Below are 21,993 nucleotides of genomic sequence, written 5' to 3'. Positions count from 1 at the left end.
TCTACTTTTCATCTTGTTGAATTTGCTGCATGCTATTCAGGAAGAGAATGGTCTTTTCACACCCACATGTTTGAACACCGTTGATAGTCAGAATAGGGGAGGCACTCAACAAATTTGAGAATGGCGGGAAACAAGCGCGATAAATCCTCAGTATGTTGCGATTTATTGTTACTGCATACGTTTTTACTAAGCATTACGTTCTAAATATTAGTTTAGTATGTAGTAGGCAGGACAGATTTCGGACATGGCCAAACACACACACACTCGGGGTGGTCTGATGGTGCATGCAGTTAATTTGTCAAGCCTGATTAATAAAAAATAAATCATCCATACTTCATGCCACTTCCATTCTATTCAGGATTCTCACAGCAAGCAGTCGTGTGCCATCCAGTCCTTCTGTTTGTAGTGGAAACACTAATTTCTGTTCTAGCACATCCCCTTTCCTGCTTTTCCACATGCTACCAGCATGTGGTGCCAGAGAACCACTTTTCTTAGTGTTACGTGTCCCATTTCTTGTCTTTCTATGTGCAACATTTTTAGTTTATTTACTTTCCAAAACTTGTCCACCTCACAGTTCAGTTGTCGTAGATTAAAGTGTTAAATGCGTCATGGCATTGCGTGCATAAAGGCCTATAAGCCTTGACGATAATACATGACAATAATACAAAAATATAGAAATGTAAAGAAAGATAAACTTACGTTGAAAGAATGAGGGCCAGCATGTTCCAACACCGAAATGCATTTTGCTCTTGTCAGATAGGCTACTGCTATACAGATACATTGAATGTACAAAACATTAGGAACACCTTCCTAATATTGAGTTGCACCTGCTTTTGCCCTCAGAACAGCCTCAATTAGTCAGAGCATGGATTCTGCAATGTGTCGATAGCATTCCACAGGGACACTAGCCCATGTTGACTCCAATGCTTCCCACAGTTTTGTCAAGTTGGGTGGCTGTCCTTTGGGTGGTGGACCATTCTAGATACACACGGGAAACTGTTGTGCGTGATAAACCCAGCAGTGTAGTTCTTGACACTCAAATTGGTACCTACTACCATACCCTCTTCAAAGGTACTTAAATCCTTCTTTAACCTGTCACCTCCCCTTCATCTACACTGACTTGAAATGGATTTAATAAGTGACATCAATAAGGATCATGGCTTTCACCTCGTCAGTCTGTCATGGAAACAGCAGGTGTTCCTATTGTTTTGTACACTTAGTGTATAGGCGTAGCCTACAGAAGGAGGCTAAATAAAGATGAGCATTATAATGTTAGAGTTAATGGAGCTGGCCTTACTCTGGTAGGCATTATAATGTTAGAGTTAAAGGAGCTGGCCTTACACTGGTAGGCCTAAAACGTTCTTCCTCAAGTTCAACTGCCCACTGCCTTCATTAGCCTGCAGTAAATAAAGCTTGATTAGGGTCATATCAAAAGTAACTCAAGCTATTGTTTATAGAGAATTATATGAACAGCTTATAATATTGCGGTTTATTTTAAGGTTATTTTTGCATCTCTGCCTACTTGGTTTAACCTTCGTTTAAATTTCGTAACTTTTTTTTGGACTTATCACGCATTCTCTTGGTCTCCTCACCAGCAGGCACACGAGAGGTGAGCGGTCGGAACAAGATTCAGCTGTCCCTAATCGATACGTTTTATTGAGTGTCAATTGGCTGACACGGATAACAAGCTCCTGCTGTTTTCACCTCACACATTCAATTAACAGAGGATGAGTCCAGTCAATAAATCACTCATACCCAAGACCTGTGGCAGATATATCAGATTTGAGATTTTAAAAAGTCCATTTAGGACCCAGACCCGCTCGGGTCCCGGTTCGAATCTGGGAATTTCGGGTCTGTTGGACCAGTAAAGACGTGTGGTGTCTATGTTCACCTCTCGTGTGGTGTGTCTGTGTTCACCTCTCGTGTGGTGTGTCTGTGTTCACCTCTCGTGTGGTGTGTCTGTGTTCACCTCTCGTGTGGTGTGTCTGTGTTCACCTCTCGTGTGGTGTGTCTGTGTTCACCTCTCGTGTGGTGTGTCTGTGTTCACCTCTCGTGTGGTGTGTCTGTGTTCACCTCTCGTGTGGTGTGTCTGTGTTCACCTCTCGTGTGGTGTGTCTGTGTTCACCTCTCGTGTGGTGTGTCTGTGTTCACCTCTCGTGTGGTGTGTCTGTGTTCACCTCTCGTGTGGTGTGTCTGTGTTCACCTCTCGTGTGGTGTGTCTGTGTTCACCTCTCGTGTGGTGTGTCTGTGTTCACCTCTCGTGTGGTGTGTCTGTGTTCACCTCTCGTGTGGTGTGTCTGTGTTCACCTCTCGTGTGGTGTGTCTGTGTTCACCTCTCGTGTGGTGTGTCTGTGTTCACCTCTCGTGTGGTGTGTCTGTGTTCACCTCTCGTGTGGTGTGTCTGTGTTCACCTCTCGTGTGGTGTGTCTGTGTTCACCTCTCGTGTGGTGTGTCTGTGTTCACCTCTCGTGTGGTGTGTCTGTGTTCACCTCTCGTGTGGTGTGTCTGTGAATGACATTCAGGGTCCAGTTATTCACAAGGAATAGTAAAACGTAGTGTAACTAGGCTTTCCTCTCACATGCTGCATGTGTTCTACGTTGTACCCCTTTCTCTCTTGTAGCTTGCTGTTCCCTCCTCCCTTCTGCTACATGTTAATCTAAGCTGTACTCTCTCCTCCTCTCTTCCCTCTTCACTCTCTCTTAATCTCTTCCGCTGGCCTCAGCGCACGCTATGGGAGCCCCAAACGACAGCTGCAGTTCTACAGGTACCTCTCTCTGTCTCTCTCTGTGTGTTTACAGTGGAACACGGCTCGGACTGCTGCCTCATACTTCTGTCAGTCTGAATCATCCTCTGCACTGCTGGAATTTTTTCTAGTCACCGTTTGGCTAATTAGCAGTCAGATTTAGTCTCTGCTGGACACCCAATTGTGCTGTTTGCAATGTTGTTCAAATGCTATGTTGTAGTCTGCATTGCACTCTGCCAAAGACTTTCAAATAGTTATCAAAGTGTTGCATGTAAAAATGACCTCATACTTCAGTTTAAAGTCTGTACTGTACTCGGCCCTGCCCAGTAGTGTTGTATCCGGGTTGTCGGTCTTGCTGTTTCAGAGAGGCATCATGTTTTATGGGCTGAGAGATGAAGCCTTATTCTGCTGATCTGGTTATAAAAAATCCTGACGCTGTGTATGCAGGGTAATGAGCTCTCTATCGGATTTTGATCTCCGAGCCTTCTCTTGCACATTTCTGTCCTTTTTTTTAAGTGCAATGAGTCCCGCTGCTACCCTGGCACAGAGAGAGGATCGATCACTGCTTCACTCTCTGTCAGTCTCACACAGACTGGCTAGAAGTGTGATGGGAAGGGCAGTTTACCACTTTTCAATCATTTCATCATTGTACACTAAATGGACATGGCAGTTATTTTTCCGGGAATGTGTTGACCCGATGTAATGTGAGAGTATGTTGCATGGCACATTTGTGTGTGTGTGTGTGTGTGTGTGAAGCTCCCGACGAACAGTTCTTCTGGTGTCGTTGTTTTCAGAGAAAAAAAATGTCCCTTTTTCAGAACCCTGTCTTTAAAGATAACAGAGCTTCATTGTAAAGGGTTTAAACACTGTTTCCCATGCTTGTTCAAGGAACCATAAAAAATGATCATGCACCTGTGGAACGGTTAAGGCACTAACAGCTTACAGACGGTAGGCAATTAAGGTCACAGTTATGAAAACTTAGGACACTAAAAAGGCCTTTCTACTGACTCTGGAAAAACACCAAAAGAAAGGTGCCTAGGGTCCCTGCTCATCTGCGTGAACGTGCCTTAGGCATGCTGCAAGGAGGCCTGAGGACTGCAGATGCAATAAATTGCAATGTCCGTACTGTGAGATGCCTAAGACAGCGCTACAGGACGGACAGCTGATCGTCCTCGCAGTGGCAGACCACGTGTAACAACACCTGCACAGGATCGGTACATCCGAACATTACAACTGCGGTACAGGATGGCAACAACAACTGCCTGAGTTACACCAGGAACGCACAATCCCTCCATCAGTGCTCAGACTGTCTGCAATAGGCTGAGAGAGGCTGGACTGAGCGCTTGTAGGCCTGTTGTAAGGCAGATCCTCACCAGACATCCCCGGCAACAATGTTGCCTATGGGCACAAACCCACCGTCGCTGGACCAGACAGGCCTGGCAAAAAGTGCTCTTCATTGACGAGTCGCGGTGTTGTCTCACCAGGTGTGATGGTCGGATTTGCGGTTATCGTCGAAGGAATGCGCGTCACACCGAGGCCTGTACTCTGGAGCGGGATCAATTTGGAGGTGGAGAGTTCGTCATGGTCTGGGCGGTGTGTCACAGCATCATCGGATTGAACTTGTAATTGCAGGCAATTACATTTTATTTTACCTTTTATTTAACTAGGAAAGTCACTAACTCTTGATTCTAGCCATCCCTGATCTGGGATCGTGGAATACAGCCTCAAGCTCATTACCATAACGCAACGTTAACTATTCATGAAAATCGCAAATGAAATTAATATGCTAGCTCTCAAGCTTAGCCTTTTGTTAACAACACTGTCATCTCAGATTTTCAAAATATGCTTCTCAACCATAGCAAAACAAGCATTTGTTTAACAGCTAGCGTAGCTAGCGTAGCATTTAGCGTTAGCATCAGCAGGCAACAATTTCACAAAAACCAGAAAAGCATTCAAATAAATCATTTACCTTTTGAAGAACTTCAGATGTTTTCAATGAGGAGACTCTCAGTTAGATAGCAAATGCCCAGTTTTTCCTGAAAGATTATTTGTTTAGGAGAAATCGCTCTGTTTGGTGCATCACGTTTGGCTACCAAAAAACCCCGAAAATTCAGTCATCAAAACGCCAAACTTTTTTCCAAATTAACTCCATAATATCGACTGAAACATGGTAAACGTTGTTTAGAATCAATCCTCAAGGTGTTTTTCACATATCTCTTCATGATATATCGTTCGTGGAAGCCTCCTCTCAATCACTGGATGACTGCGTGCAGCTTGTAGATTACGCACCAATTTAGACAAAGGACACCGGGCGGACCCCTGGTAAATGTAGTCTCTTATGGCCAATCTTCCAATGATATGCCTACAAATAAGTCACAATGCTGCAGACACCTTGGAGAAACGACAGAAAGGGCAGGCTCAGTCCTGGCGCATTCACAGCCATCTAAGAAGGCAATGGAAAACAGAGTGTCAAATTCTGCTCATTTCCTGTTTGAAGTTTCATCTTGGTTTCGCCTGTAGCATGAGTTCTGTGGCACTCACAGATAATATCTTTGCAGTTTTGGAAACGTCAGAGTTTTCTTTCCAAAGCTGTCAATTATATGCATAGTCGCGTCTTTTCGTGACAAAATATTGCGCTTAAAACGGGCACCTTTTATCCATAAATGAAAAGAGCACCCCCTATATCCAAGAAGTTAAGAACAAATTCTTATTTTCAATGATGGCCTAGGAACAGTGGGTTAACTGCCTTGTTCAGGGATAGAACTACAGATTTCTATCTTGTCAGCTCGGGGATTCGATCTCGCAACCTTTCGGTTACAAGTCCAACGCTCTAACCACTAGGCTACCCTGCCGCTCAAACATGTATGGACTAGGTACTGTGTAGTGATCTGACCAGGTATTATCTTTTCAATATGTAATGCAGAAGATTCTGGGTGTTTTTGTGTGCGTATTTGTGAATAACTTATTTTCCTGTTTTTACATGTCAGTTATAGGCTGACATGTAGCCTAGCAGATGTATGATGACTGCTAGACATGTGCACGTACTTGACTGTACACACAATCATTATGTTCTGACTGGCTCTTGGTAGTCTTTCCTGTGGAACAACAGAGGCTTTTAGTGCAAAAGCTTTTGTGAATAATTCAGGCCTGATATTATTTGCTGATGTTAGCAGAAGCAAAACGAGGCACTAAATGACATAAATGGATTTCCGCGATGAGATCTAACAGGGAAGGGGGGTGTTTGCTGATGGTATAGGGCTGAGTGGTAGGAGGGCACTTTCTCATCCACTAATTGGTTTAGACACTTAAGACACTCCCAGTTTGGGTGGACACGCTGCAACGCTGCAGGCAGTGTGTGTTTATAAGAGCCGGCTGGCACTTTACCACCCTCTCATGAGCCGGCCTCCTAGAAATCATCAGGTGAGTTTGAGCAAAGACCATTGACCACTGCTTGTATATGTTTGAGTGCACTGTGTGTGAGGTGGTGGCTGGATGTGTATGTGTAGTTTGGAGCAGATGCATGCTGCCTGGCTTGGAACCCCTCTCCCTCTTTCTCTATGGGCGGTGGAGTCCACTGGCCTGGAAGGACAGGAGAAGCTGGAGAACTGGAAGACACCTACGCCCTTGATGGCGAACATGGAAAGACTTCAGGATTTTATCTAGCTTTTTTGTCAGTTGATTCTAAGCTGAGCAGGACATTAGATGAAGGCTGTGCTTTGTGGCAGGGTTAATACCACAGCTTTCCTTCAGCAGACTGGGAGAGAAACAAAGTGCTGTTCAAGTGTCTGCATCAGTCAATATACTTTAGGGATCAATAGCAGTTTAATGTCTTCGGACTTCCGTTGTAGATCTACATGGTAAAATGTCCTGAGTCCCCGGTGCTGTAAAGCTCAATGTTATTGTTTTCACTACAAAGGCAATGATGACAGGCTGACAGAACGCCCAGCCTGAAAAGTGCTAATTTGTCCAAAATGGGCATAAGAACACTTTTGTAAGGTTCTTGTTCAGTGTTTCACCAGAGCGAGGATGGATGTTTTAAAATCGTAATTTGAAACATTTCAGGTGCTTTACTGGCACTTTTTGTTTAGCTATAGGCTACTGATAAAGTATTCAATCTGAGCTGAATTGTCACACTAGCAAAGACCATGTCAGAATCCGACATACTACTGAACATCGGCTTTTGAAAATGGCTATGGTGTTTCTCTATTTTTCTACTGTGTTTTAGCTAAGCTATTTGTTGGACTAATTGTAATAGTTAATGTGAAATATGTTGCTTGATATAACAATTCAAGTTATGCTGTAATCCGTGTCAGATCATGCAATAATCTGTAGGCTAGCCCATTTTAAGATCTGTTTAGTCTTTTGTCTCGTTACTGAGGACATACACCGAGTGTACAAAACATTATGCTCTTGTCATGAGACTGACCAGGTGAAAGCTATGATCCGCTATTGATGTCACTTCAATCAGTGTAGGTGACGTTGAGACCGGTTAAAGGATTTTTAAGCCTTTAGACAATTGAGACATGGATTGTGTGTGTGTGCCATTCAGAGGGTGAATGTGCAAGACTAAAGATGTGTGCCTTTTTGAACGGGGTACAACTCCTGCTGGGTTTTTCAAGCTCAACAGTTTTTTGTGTTTATCAAGAATGGACCGACATTCAGCCAACTTGACACAACTGTAGGAAGCATTGGAGTCAACATGGGCCAGCATCCCTGTGGAACGCTTTTGAGTTCATGCCCTGACGAATTGAGGCTGTTCTGGGGGCAAGGGGGGGAGCGGAGCAACTCAATGTTAGGAATGTGTTCTTAATGTTTTGTACATTCAGTGTATATTCTGCATAGCATTATCAAAGGGAAATAAGCTGTGTAGAAGTATTGTCTATTACAATACCTTTAACACTGCTGCCCACTAGTGACAGGATTGAGCACAGCACTTTCCCTACAGCATTGCTGATTGTAAAAGAACAGTCTCATGGCTCTTTCGTGGTGCACGGGTCAACTCTTTGTGCACCCGTCCACAATTGCTAATAACCCATCTGCAACCGCCTGAGTATGTGGTAGTGTCAATCTGAGGCCCGCTCCCGACCTAAACCCGTTAGTATAGAAAATGCACTGTAGGCTACAGACACTTTAAAAAATGTATATATATTTTTTTAAATATTTTTTTTACAAGGGGTGCAGTATTTTTTTATTGTGCCTGATTTTAGATATGTTTCAACCTATAATTTGCGACATTTTAGTAGGCTATTTATTTGTCAATAATTATTTGTCTATAATTAGTTACATAAAGCTTTCTTCTGTCATATGCTGCCCTAGAAGACTAAATACACACTTGCTCAACAGAATGTCATAAATCAATACACTGAATGCTTCAATCTAGTTGACATCAGTAACGTTTTCTGTCATCTCTGCTACTTTTGCAGAACAATGACGTTTAGGGACCAGAGAGAAAATGCAATTACTCAAAAAAAACTGGACAGATTTTCTGTGCGTTATGTCCAAATGGCATCAGCTTGACAAAGGAAATAGCAAGCCGTGCAAACATGACACATGTTTCTGATAAGAGTTCAGTTTTCCTTGGATGCATATTTTATTTGGTTGAAATACTTACAGCTACATTTGGTGTATTATTTTAGTGGAAGAAATGCTAAATTCTGCAGGAGTTAATATTAAGGCTACGTGCAGGTTATAGACCAACAGTCAGTGTCCAGATTTCAGTTTCACCCATCTGAACAGTAGGCAACAGTTCCCTTGACATGTCATAGGCCTATTTGAAGTCCCCATCTTGTGAATGTATAGTATAGTGCTTCACAATCATCACACACATTATCACTGCTATCATTCTCTTTTACCTCTTCACCAAATCTTTTCCAAACATGACTTTTTTGGTCCTCCCTTTCAGCTCTCCATTTAGCAGCTTTTCTCTTATTGAATTAAACTTGGATTTTTCCTTTGCTTCCATGGATCGATATTTTTTTTGCCCTTTCCCAAATGCATTTGGCGATTGTCGTGGAGGCTATTTGGCATGTGTATAGTTGAGCCCTAAAGCTTAGGCATGCGCACTAATGCCAGACAGCATAAAATAATGATAGAAATGTAGCCTATAGATATACATTGCGCTAGAATTATAAATGTATGGATTTAAGGTATTTCCTATTTATTCAACCCTTTGTTTATCAACGAGTGGATTTGATAGCAAATAGACAAGTGGTTAAATATGTCATTACTGAAGTACTGTGCATTCGGAAATACTTTTTCCACATTCTGTTACGTTACAGCCTTATTCTAAAATGGATGAGTTAAGCATTTATTTAATCTATCTACACAGAATACCCCATAATGACAAAGCGAAACAGGTTTGTAGAAATGTTTGCAAACTTCTATTTAAAAAAAAAGAGAGCCCTTATTTACATAAGTATTCAGACACTTTGCTACGAGACTAAAAATTGAGATCAGGTGCATCCTGTTTCCATTGATCATCCTTGAGATGTTTTGACAACTTGATTGGAGTCCACTTGGTAAATTCAATTGATTGGACATGATGGAAAGGTACACACATGTATATAATGTCCCACAGTTGTCAGAGAGAAGAAAAAAAACAAGCCATGAGATCAAAGGAATTGTCCGTAGAGCTCCGAGACAGGATTGGGTTGAGACACAGATCTGGGGAAGGGTACTGCAGTATTCTGCAGTATTGAAGGTCCCCAAGCACACCATTGCCCCATCATTCTTGAATGGAAGACGTTTGGACCCACCAAGACTCTATCTTTGTAGATCTGGCAGCCCTGCCAAACTGAGCAATCGGGGTAGAAGAGCATTGGTCAGGGAGGTGACCAAGAACCCAATGGTCACTGACAGAGCTCCAGACTTCCTCTGTGGAGATGCTTCCAGAAGGACAACCATCTTTGCAGCACTCCACCAATCAGGCATTTATGGTAGAATGGCCAGATGGAAGCCACTCCTCAATAAAAGACAAATGATAGCCCACTTGGAGTTTGCCTAAAGGACTCTGACCATGAGAAACCAGACACTGGTCTGATGAAACCAAGATTGAACTGATGTCATTCTTTGTGTATAATTATTTATCTCTATTGTACCATTTTGTAAACTCTAGATACTGTAACAGTACAGTACGCTGAATGCCAAGCATCATGTCTGGAGGAAACCTGGCAATATCCCTACGTTGAAGCATGGTGATGGGAGGGTCATGCTGTGGTGATGTCTTTTAGCTGCACGGACTGGGAGACTAGTCAGGATCGAGGGAAAGATGAACTGTGCAAAGTACAGCGAGATCCTTGATAACCTGTTCAGGACCTCAGACTGGGGCGAAGGTTCACTTTCCAACAGGACAATGAGCCTAAGTACACAGCCAAGAGTGGCCCAGCCAGAGCCCAGACTTGAACCTGATCTCACATCTTTGGAGAGACCTGAAAATATCTGTGCAGCGACGCTCCCCATCCAACCTGACAGTGTGAGTAGAATGGGAGAAACTCCCCAAATACAAGTGTGCCAAGCTTGTAGCGTCATAGCCAAGAAGACTCGAGGCTGTAATCGCTGCCAACGGTGCTTCAACAAATATCTGAGTAAAGGGATACTGAATTACTTATGTAAATGTGATATTTCCTTTTTCTCCCCTAATTTCGTCACATCAAATTACGATCTTGTCTCATTGCTGCAATTTCCAAACAGGCTCGGAAGAGACGAAGGTCGAGTCACGCGTTTAACAAAACTTGACCTGCCAAACTGCACTTGTTAACACCCACCCTCATAACCCGGAAGCCAGCCGCACCAATGTGTCGGGGGAAACACTGTTCAGCTGATAACCAAAGTCAGTCTGCATGCGCACGGCCCCCCACAAGGAGTTGTTAACTTCTGCATAAATTGGCCATAAAATTTGATCTGATCTTCAAGTCAGTCTTCATGTCTTGATTAACTTGGGAATTCATTTTTTCGGCGACGATAGCAAGCTGTCCAGGCCCTGAGGCAGCAAAGCCGCCCCAAACCATATTTTACAGTTGAGATGAGGTTTTGATGTTGGTGTGCTGTGCATTTTTTCCTCCACACAGTGTTGTGTGTTCCTTCCAAACAACTCAACTGTAGTTTCATCTGTCCACAGAATATGTTGCCAGCAGCGCTGTGGAACATCCAGATGCTCTTTTGCGAACTTCAGATGTGCAGCAATGTTTTTTTTGGACAACAGTGGCTTCTTCTGTGGTGTCCTCCCATGAACACCATTTATTGTTTTACGTATCGTAGACTTGTCAACAGAGATGTTCGCATGTTCCAGCGATTCCTGTAAGTCTTTAGCTGACACTCTAGGATTCCTCTTAATGTCACTAAGCGTTCTGCACTGTGCTCTTGCAGTCATCTTTGCAGGACGGCCACTCCAAGGGAGAGCAGCAACAGTGCTGAACTTTCTCCCTTTATAGACAATTTGTCTTACCTTGGACTGATGAACATCAAGGCTTTTAGAGATACTTTTGTAACCCGTTCCAGTTTTATGCAAGTCAACCATTCTTAATCTTAGTTCTTCTGAGATCTCTTTTGTTTGAGGCATGGTTCACATCGGACAATGCTTCTTGTGAATAGCAAACTCAAATTGTGTGATTTTTATTTTTATGAGGCAGGGCAGCCCTAACCAACATCTCCAATCTCATCTCAATGATTGTACTCCAGGTTAGCAATTAGCTTTTGGAGATGTCATTAGCTTTGGGGTTCACATACTTTCCCCAACCTACACTGTAAATGTTTAAATGATGTATTCAAAATAGACTAGAAAAATACAATAATGTGTGTTAGTAGTTTAAGCAGACAGCATTTGTCTTGTGACTTAAAATTAGATCTGATCTTCATCTAAGACCAATTTATGCAGAATTCCAGAGTTCCTACGGGTTCACATACTTTTTCTTGCCACTCCACACTACTGGTCAAATGTTTTAGAACACCTACTCATTCAAGGGTTTCTCTTTATTTTTTAAACTATTTTCTACATTGTAGAATAATAGTGAAGATGTCCAAACTATGACATAACGCATATGGAATCATGTGGTAACCAAAAGTGTTAAACAAATTTTAATAGATTTTAGATTATTCAAATAGCCACCCTTTGCCATGACAGCTTTGCACACTCTTGGCATTCTCTCAACCAGCTTCATGAGGTAGTCGACAGGAATGCATTTAAATTAACAGGTGTGCCTTATTAAACGTTCATTTGTGGAATTTATTTTCTTAATGTGTTTGAGCCAATCAGTTTTTGTGACATGTTGTGGGGTAATACAGAAGACAGCCCTATTTGGTAAAAGACCAAGTCCATATTATGGCAAGAACATCTTAAATAAGCAAAGAGAAACAACAGTCCATTACTTTAAGACATGAAGGTCAGTCAATACAGAACATTTCATGAACTTAAAGTTTTATTCAAGTACAGTCACAAAAACTATCAAGCGCTATGATGAAACTGACTCTCATGAGGACTGCCACAGGAAAGGAGGACCAGAGTTACCTCTGCAGCAGATGATGAGTTACCAGCCTCAGAAATTGCAGTCCAAATAGACTGCGTGAATCAGGCCTTCGTGGTCGAATTGCTGCAAAGAAACCACTACTAAAGGACACCAATAAGAAGTAACTCTCTTGGGCCAAGAAACATGAATAATGGACATTTGACCGGTGAAAATGTGTCCTTTGGTCTGGAGTCCAAATTGGAGATTGTTGGTTCCAACCGCTGTGACTTTGTGAGACCACATACTGAAGGAAAAGCAGCCAACAAGTGCTCAGCAAATGTGGGAACTCCTTTAAGACTGTTGGAAAAGCATTCCAGGTGAAACTGGTTGAGACTGCCAAGAGTGTGCAAAGCTGTCATCAAGGCATAGGGTGGCTTTTTGAAGAATCTCAAATACAAATCAAAATGTATTTTACCACTTTTCTGGTTGCTACATGAGTTTGGATGTCTTCACTATTATTCTACAATGTAGAAAATGGTAGTAAAAAAATATAACACTTTGAGTAGGTGTTCTAAAACTTTTGACATGTAGTGTATTTAATCTATTTTTTTATGGCACACGAGACAATGTCTGATTCATGCTAATCCATTGCGGACGCTGAGACTAATCCTTTGCTGAGAAAGTAGAGAAAATCGAATTAGCTCAACCTTTGGTCAGATCCACTCACAGTACAAATTGTGTTCACTGATGCCTTTTGGTGCATGTATTTAAAAATAAAAATAAACATTTTTACCATAACTTGAAGCTTTAACAGGGTTTTGGGTGCTGGCTAGTTATCAGAAGGTTTGTCTCTTGGCTCTCCCCCTACATCCAAGTAGAAAACCTAGAACGGTGTCTGCCTGCCCTGGCCCATGTCTGAATGTCTCCTCCTCCTGCTGTCCCCAATGCACCTATGCCTCTTGCATGGTCCTGCTCCTTAGTTAACCACAAGGTGGTCAGCTGAATGCACCCTATCAGTTTAACCCTGCCATTGTGTCTTTCCTGGGGGGTGGTGCTGTGACTCTGATTACACGATGCATGGCTGTGTGATGCTCTGCTCAGGGGCAGCAGTAAGAGAGCTCTTATGGGAGTAGTCCAGCGCTATTTAAGGAGGTGGCTGTGTCCTGCTGGCTCCTAGCTCCTGTCTCAGACCCACTTTTCGCTCTCACTGAGTGGTGGGTCGCTGCGGCGACAGCAAGAGTAGGGGGGATGTTTGCGGGAGGGTTGTCAGGGGGTCATCCTCCCTGGGCGGCAGTGAGGCGTCAATCCATGTACGCTAATTCCGAAAACCTACAGATCCCCAAAGCAGGCGGGCCGGGCAGTGTTATACGGAAAAGCAACAGCAGCGGCAAGATGCTGTCCATGTCATACAGCGAGAGCATGCGGAGTGGCATTAGCCGCTACCACTCGGACCAGGGCCTGAACCAGCCACGGCCCACCGACCCAGGGGAGCTGCAGCGCCTCAGGGAGCAGAGGCATGCCGCTCAGGTCAAGAACATGGAGGACTTCCTGAAGATGAACGGCCTGGCCCTGGAGGAGTGTGTGTCCTACCAGACTGGCATGAAGTACAGGTAAGGTCGGGGCATACCTGGGGCTTGGTAGGTGAGACCTAATGATTGGCTTAATGGGCAGGTGAGACTTGAAGACAATCTGCTGCTGACCAAGTAGAGTATACTGTATGGATACAGGCAAGAGGAGTGGGTGTGAGGTTCTGTAGACCACCTGAGGCTCAGGCAGATTCTAATTGTCTACTTTGTGCTACGTATACTGCCCACCTTGCTCTCATTTTTTCTATCCAGGCTAAGGAGCTGGTTATTTACCTGTTCTGGGGGAAGTCTTTGACGTAATGAATCACAGTGCTGATCAAATGTATGGGTTAATGCCAACGTATAAGTATGAATAGAGCTGTTTCACTAGTGGTATGAAGCTGTGCAGTGTTGGCCTCTCCTCTGGCCAGACTGCTCTTTATGGTACTGGCTCTCGTTTTATTTTAATCATCTAGGTCGCTGGCATATTTGCCCAACAAGATGGGAAGGACACACCGTTCCATAAGGATTTACCTGACCCTGTTCCCCCCCTCCTTTTCCCCCTGATCAGCCAGAGTGAAGATTCTCCCTGTCACTCTGGCCCCACATCACCACTCTGAGTAGTCAAATGGTAGACATGTTGTCGTGTTCTGAGAGGTTAGGTAACATACTGTACATTAACTATGTGATAACATGCGACTCTTGCAGTGTGGTTTGCGCAAGGCTAACCCTAATCTGTTAACCCTAAATTAAAGTTTTGCGTAATTGGTCAGATGCTCGAGTGAGTTCTGGGTCCGTACTAGTTAAGCGAAGCGATAGAACGAGGATCCGAACCAGAATGAAGAGCTCTACCCTCTCTTTGCGTGTTACGGGAAAGTCTATGGGCCAAATGTCCCATTCCTTTCCGAAATTCAAAAGATGCTAACACCTGTGAAATCGTTATTTGTCCAATTTAACCAGTGATGAAAAACCCAAACATGGGAACTAATGTTGCTCGATCTCGCACATCCTGTTGTATCATGACAGATCTATGGTACCATGTATGTTTACGTAGTCTATCAACGAGAGATTAATCTAACCCCTAACTTTCACCCCAACCTAAACCAGAGTGATGCAGTTCAATAAGGCTTCAAACTCAGTACTGTCTGGTATAATGTGTGCAGTTTGGCATTAACTGTAGTGTGGTCCACAACCTCACATCCTTGGGGTGGCAGGGTAGCCTAGTTGTTAGAGCGTTGGACTAGTAACCGAAAGGTTGTAAGTTCAAATCCCAGAGCTGGCAAGGTACAAATCTGTCATTCTGCCCCTGAATAGACAGTTAAACCCACTGTTCCTAGGCTGTCGTTGAAAATAAGAATTTGTTCTTAACTGACTTGCCTAGTTAAATAAAGGTAAAAAATAAATAAAAATGTGTGTAGTACAGCCATGATGTGAATCAGGCCCCACTGCCTCGTCACTAATGACGAGGTCTGTAAAGCAGGGGTAGCCTACCTGCTGCTGTTTTAACCCAGTGCAGGGGTGGTTGCTTTGTCTGAAGCAGCTGTTTGGATGATGGGCAGGGAGTCTGGGAATACTGTTTTGACTAAGGCCACTGATGTCTGTTATTGTTTTGGCTATAGTAAGGGATGATTGCTGTCTGTTCCCAGGGGTCAGAGGCAGTTGAGTGGCTACCAGGCAGCGTTGCTTGCCATTGACATGGACTGCAGGCCCCATTGCTCATGTGCTGTAAATCTCACTCATTGTTCCGTGGCAGGATGACTGATATAAAGCATTGTGATGAGGCAGGTAAGAGTTATATTAGGTTACAAGGACCTCTATGGTGCCTCTCCCATTTTCAAACCAGAGTCCCTCTGAGTGCTGACTTCATCCCTTTGTCCTCTGTAGTCTGTCATTTTCCCCCAGTTGTCCATGATGGATTTTACTCATTCTATTCCATGTGTATACACAAAGGTCTGAGTCTGGCTTATGGTACAGTATGTAGCTACTGGTGTTTGTTACCAAATATATTGAAGGATAACCCAGCTAGCTCTTGTATCCTGATCAGTGTACAATTATGTAATTAGGGCTGCAATTAGGTCAGCACAACAGATACAACGCCACTCATCATTTTTTTGTGGTCAGAGCCAGAGGAACAATACTATTGAGCTGTTCTACCTGACAGGCTGCTACACTACACTACATAGCCTACCACTGTTGTGTCGTCCGCAAACTTGATGATTGAGTTGGAGGCGTGCATGGCCACGCAGTCGTGGGTGAACAGGGAGTACAGGAGAGGGCTCAGAACGCACCCTTGTGGGGCCCCAGTGTTGAGGATCAGCGGGGAGGAGATGTTGTTGCCTACCCTCACCACCTGGGGGCGGCCCGTCAGGAAGTCCAGTACCCAGTTGCACAGGGCGGGGTCGAGACCCAGGGTCTCGAGCTTGATGACGAGCTTGGAGGGTACTATGGTGTTGAATGCCGAGCTGTAGTCGATGAACAGCATTCTCACATAGGTATTCCTCTTGTCCAGATGGGTTAGGGCAGTGTGCAGTGTGGTTGAGATTGCATCGTCTGTGGACCTATTTGGGCGGTAAGCAAATTGGAGTGGGTCAAGGGTGTCAGGTAGGGTGGAGGTGATATGGTCCTTGACTAGTCTCTCAAAGCACTTCATGATGACGGATGTGAGTGCAACGGGGCGGTAGTCGTTTAGCTCAGTTACTTTAGCTTTCTTGGGAACAGGAACAATGGTGGCCCTCTTGAAGCATGTGGGAACAGCAGACTGGTATAGGGATTGATTGAATATGTCCGTAAACACACCGGCCAGCTGGTCTGCGCATGCTCTGAGGGCGCGGCTGGGGATGCCGTCTGGGCCTGCAGCCTTGCGAGGGTTAACACGTTTAAATGTCTTACTCACTTCGGCTGCAGTGAAGGAGAGACCGCATGTTTCCGTTGCAGGCCGTGTCAGTGGCACTGTATTGTCCTCAAAGCGGGCAAAAAAGTTATTTAGTCTGCCTGGGAGCAAGACATCCTGGTCCGTGACTGGGCTGGGTTTCTTCCTGTAGTCCGTGATTGACTGTAGACCCTGCCACATACCTCTTGTGTCTGAGCCGTTGAATTGAGATTCTACTTTGTCTCTGGACTGGCGCTTAGCTTGTTTGATAGCCTTGCGGAGGGAATAGCTGCACTGTTTGTATTCAGCCATGTTACCAGACACCTTGCCCTGATTAAAAGCAGTGGTTCGTGCCTTCAGTTTCACACGAATGCTGCCATCAATCCACGGTTTCTGGTTAGGGAATGTTTTAATCGTTGCTATGGGAACGACATCTTCAACGCACGTTCTAATGAACTCGCACACCGAATCAGCGTATTCGTCAATGTTGTTGTCTGACGCAATACGAAACATCTCCCAGTCCACGTGATGGAAGCAGTCTTGGAGTGTGGAGTCAGCTTGGTCGGACCAGCGTTGGACAGACCTCAGCGTGGGAGCTTCTTGTTTTAGTTTCTGTCTGTAGGCAGGGATCAACAAAATGGAGTCGTGGTCAGCTTTTCCGAAAGGGGGCGGGGCAGGGCCTTATATGCGTCGCGGAAGTTAGAGTAACAATGATCCAGGGTCTTTCCACCCCTGGTTGCGCAATCGATATGCTGATAAAATTTAGGGAGTCTTGTTTTCAGATTAGCCTTGTTAAAATCCCCAGCTACAATGAATGCAGCCTCCGGATAAATCGTTTCCAGTTTGCAGAGTTAAATAAAGTTCGTTCAGAGCCATCGATGTGTCTGCTTGGGGGATATATACGGCTGTGATTATAATCGAAGAGAATTCTCTTGGTAGATAATGCGGTCTACATTTGATTGTGAGGAATTCTAAATCAGGTGAACAGAAGGATTTGAGTTCCTGTATGTTTCTTTCATCACACCATGTCACGTTGGCCATAAGACATACGCCCCCGCCCCTCTTCTTACCAGAAAGATGTTTGTTTCTGTCGGCGCGATGCGTGGAGAAACCCGCTGGCTGCACCGCTACGGATTGCGTCTCTCCAGTTAGCCATGTTTCCGTGAAGCAGAGAACGTTACAGTCTCTGATGTCCCTCTGGAATGCTACCCTTGCTCGGATTTCATCAACCTTGTTGTCAAGAGACTGGACATTGGCAAGAAGAATGCTAGGGAGTGGTGCACGATGTGCCCGTCTCCGGAGTCTGACCAGAAGACCGCTTCGTTTCCCTCTTTTTCTGAGTCGTTTTTTTTTTCAGACTATCCAAATAGTGTTACTGTGGGAATTACTGAATTGGCCTCTCTTTCAACTGTATTTTTCAATCATTATCATGTTTCTTATTTCTTGAAATGACAATGATTTACAATTATGCCTATTTGTAAAAAGTGAATTCTCAAATTTGAGTATGTCGCCACCTAATGGATGTAGTTGTTACAGCCTCCCAGACTGTAGAGTGCAGACTGGATGCTCTCGAGGCTCATGTCTCAGCAAACGGAGGTCTGAGCATGATATTGATCTCTTAATAATACTTGTTTTACTAAATGCAGATGCATATCATGGGTAGTGCATAGGCCTAACCAGAGTGCGACTTACACCCTGGCTTTCGGGGGATCTTTGTATTTTTTTTGTAATGGTCCTAATAATGACAGTAAAAACATTACATTTTAATGTGGCATGAACACAACCAGTAATGATATTTTAATCTGATTTGTCAAACAAATCACTTAAAGTAACTGTTCTTCCACTCTAAAATAATTCCAGCATTCAAACTGCATGTATAGACTACTAGATCCATTTGATGAATGGAAATAGACGTCTGCTGCAAACCACCAAAAGGTGTGAGTCATGACTAAGCGATTGCCATTGATTAGGCCTACATTAATTGACATGTCTTGCTGACAAATGGACCTTTTTTGTAGCCTGAAAACTCGGGACACCTGCGATGGGGCTGAAACTGTCGTGGGAAAAACAGGATGGTCACCCTAACACACAAGGTACGTTAATGAGACTAGGCTACAGTGTGTATTCCCATGAACTTCAAATAGACCTACCTGAGATGTAGTGTTTAAAAAAATAGGTGCATGGGTCAACTGATTGCCGGTCACTGTGAAAAAAGTCATGCTCCCTATACTTTAAGTGCATTTTTTTATTTTAAGGTGGGTAAATCGCATTTACTTACATTTACCCTTCACTGAGCCTAACCACTGCTGGTAGCCTACCCTCTCAGCCAAGGCAATTTTAAACACATGAACACACAGAATAGGTAGCCTACATTCAATTTAATACATGAGTTGATTCAGAGTTGAATTTTACACTAGTTCATGAGTTGGACATAATTCAATAGTTAATGCTTAGAGTCTACACAGATTGTCATGTTGCCAATATTTTTCTTGAATTGTAATGGGAGTTGTTGACCACTAGGTGGTAGAGATGTTCCACCTCAGATTTGGTCTGCTGTATTCTATCCTGCACCCTCTGCAGTACTTAGGGCTGTCATCTCATTTCAGGGCTAATGGTTTGTAAGTAGCCATCTGTGATAATGGCTTACTGCAGAGTGTGAATTATACCGTGACATAGTAAAAACATGTATTTTAACTGTAAAAATGTATTGCCTTATGTGGCATGAACACAACCATATCAAACAAATCACTTAAAGGCTACCAAATAATTCCAGTATCTAGCTGTGCACCTGCCATTTTGACGAATGGAAAGAGAGCTGTTAGAAAACAGTGTAACGACATTAGGTCATTGTCATTAAGTATACAGTCGTGGCCAAAAGTTTTGAGAATGACATAAATGTTAATTTTCACAAAGTTTGCTGCTTCAGTGCCTCTATATATTTTTGTCAGATGTTACTATGGAATACTGAAGTATAATTACAAGCATTTCATAAGTGTCAAAGGCTTTTATTGACAATTACATGAAGTTGATGCAAAGCGTCAAAATTGGCAGTGTTGACCCTTCTTTTTCAAGACTTCAAGACTTCAATCTGCCCTGGCATGCTGTCAATCCACTTCTGGGCCACCTGACTGATGGCAGCCCATTCTTGCATAATCATGCTTGGAGTTTGTGGGTTTTTGTTTGTCCACCCGCCACTTGAGGATTGACCACAAGTTCTTAATGGGATGAAGGTCTGGGGAGTTTCCTGGCCATGGACCCAAAATATTAATGTTTTGTTCCCCGAGCGACTTAGTTATCACTTTTGCCTTATGGCAAGGTGCTCCATCATGCTGGAAAAGGCATTGTTCGTCACCAAACTGTTCCTGGATGGTTGGGATAAGTTGCTCTCGGAGGATGTGTTGATACCATTCTGTATTCATGGCTGTGTTCTTAGGCAAAATTGTGAGTGTGCCCACTCCCTTGGCTGAGAAGCAACCCCACACATGAATGGTCTCAGGATGCTTTACTGTTGGCATGACACAGGACCGATGACCACGCGCTCACCGTGTTTTCTCCGGACAAGTCCTCAGCAGTCCAATCCCTGTACCTTTGGCAGATTATCCGTCTGTCCCTGATGTTTTTCCTGGAGAGAAGTGGCTTCTTTGCTTCCCTTCTTGACATCAGGCCATCCTCCAAAAGTCTTCGCCTCACTGAGCGTACAGATGCACTCACACCTGCCTGCTGCCATTCCTGAGCAAGCTCTGTACTGGTGGTGTCCCGATCCCGCAGCTGAATCAATTTTAGGAGACGGTCCTGGCACTTGCTGGACTTTCTTGGGCACCCTGAAGCCTTCTTCACAACAATTGAACCGCTCTCCTTGAAGTTCTTGATGATTCATTTAGGTGCAATCTTACTGGCAGCAATATCTTTGCCTGTGAAGCCCTTTTTGTGCAAAGCAATGATGACGGCACATGTTTCCTTGCAGGTAACCATGGCTGACAGAGGAAGAACAATGATTCCAAGCACCAACCTCCTTTTGAAGCTTCCAGTCTGTTATTCGAACTCAATCAGCATGACCGAGTGATCTCCAGCCTTGTCTTCGTCAACACTCACACCTGTGTCAACAAGATAATCACTGACATGATGTCAGCTGGTCCTTTTGTGGCAGGGCTGAAATGCAGTGGAAATGTTTTTGGGGGATCCCGTTCATTTGCATGGCAAAGAGGGTATTTGCAAATTGCCTTCATACAAACTGAGGCAGCATACTTTGTGAAAATTAATATTCGTGTCATTCTCAACTTTTGGCCACGACTGTACGCTCCTGTAGCCTGTACTCCTGTAGTTTCCTGCAGGGAAATGACATTACTATGTGTAAACTGGAGTGACAGGGAAGTAGCTCCTCTCCCCAGCCTGTAAGATGCACCCAAGTTTGTGTGGTTGTTGCTCCATATTCACATGTAGCTTACACTGTACAAGGACATGTATGAATGTTTTCTTAAGTCCTCCTTGACATTAGTCGGGTTTCATTGCATAAGTACTTGTAATTCGTTGAGTGACTATTCCGCTGCTATTTACAGTGCATTCGGAAAGTATTCAGACCCCCACATGTTTTTCACTTTTTGTTACGTTACAGCCTTATTCTAAAATGTATCGGTCTACACACAATACTCCATAATGACAAAGCAAAACATTTTTTTTTTTTGTGCAAATGTTTAAATTAAAAAAAAATGTATATTTTACATAAGTATTCAGACCTTTTACTCAGTACTTTGTTGAAGCATCTTTGGCAGCGATTACAGCCTAGAGTCTTCTTGAGTATGACCCTACAACTTGGCACACCTGTATTTGGCGTTTCTCCCATTTTTCTTCTCTGCAGATCCTCTCAAGTTCTGTCCAGTTGGAGGAATGGTAGGAAGGTAGGAATGGTATTGGCCAGCTGATGAGTTGTTCCTCGTTTCCTCCAGACGTGATCGCTTTGTATTCAATATTGGTTTTATCACACCAGAGAATCTGAGAGTCCTTTTGGCAAACTCCAAGCCTTTTGAGTCTCATAGCATAGTGTCTGAATACCTATGTAAATAAGGTATTTCTGTTTTTATTTTTTTATTTTTAATACATTTGAAAAAATATTATGGGGTATTGCGTGTAGATTGAAGATATATATTTTTAAATTTCATCCAGTCTAGAATACGGCTTTACCGTAACAAAATGTGGAAAAAGTGAAGGGGTCTTTTTGAGTACTTTTCAAATGCAGTATATTCCAGTCCTCTCATGAATGTACATTTTCCCTACATGAGCAATACTAAATGCAGAGTAAGTTAACATTGGTCCAAATTGTTTCTTTCAGTTCTGCATGTTTTGGGCTACAATATAGGTCTAAAAGGGGCCTAAAATGGA

At 43.6% G+C, this 21,993-nt stretch overlaps 1 protein-coding gene across 8 annotated transcripts in view; it reads left to right on the top strand.

Annotated features, from left to right (window-relative positions):
* The window catches only part of kcnab2a (potassium voltage-gated channel subfamily A regulatory beta subunit 2a), a 119,185-nt gene that overhangs the window by 38,500 nt on the left and 58,692 nt on the right, over positions 1–21,993 (top strand). For 6 of the 8 annotated variants that reach the window (XM_024374890.1, XM_024374893.1, XM_024374892.2 and 3 more), the window contains one exon: positions 2,723–2,764. The exons of the other annotated variants lie outside the window; for them this stretch is intronic. In XM_024374890.1, the coding sequence (XP_024230658.1) occupies positions 2,723–2,764 (42 nt within the window). The remainder of the gene's footprint in view (positions 1–2,722; positions 2,765–21,993) is intronic. 8 annotated transcript variants of the gene reach the window in all.

Source organism: Oncorhynchus tshawytscha, linkage group LG02 (assembly GCF_018296145.1).
Source record: "Oncorhynchus tshawytscha isolate Ot180627B linkage group LG02, Otsh_v2.0, whole genome shotgun sequence".
Lineage (NCBI taxonomy): Eukaryota > Metazoa > Chordata > Actinopteri > Salmoniformes > Salmonidae > Oncorhynchus > Oncorhynchus tshawytscha.
Note: the sequence above shows the minus strand (reverse complement) of the source record. Positions and strands in the feature narration are given on the sequence as shown.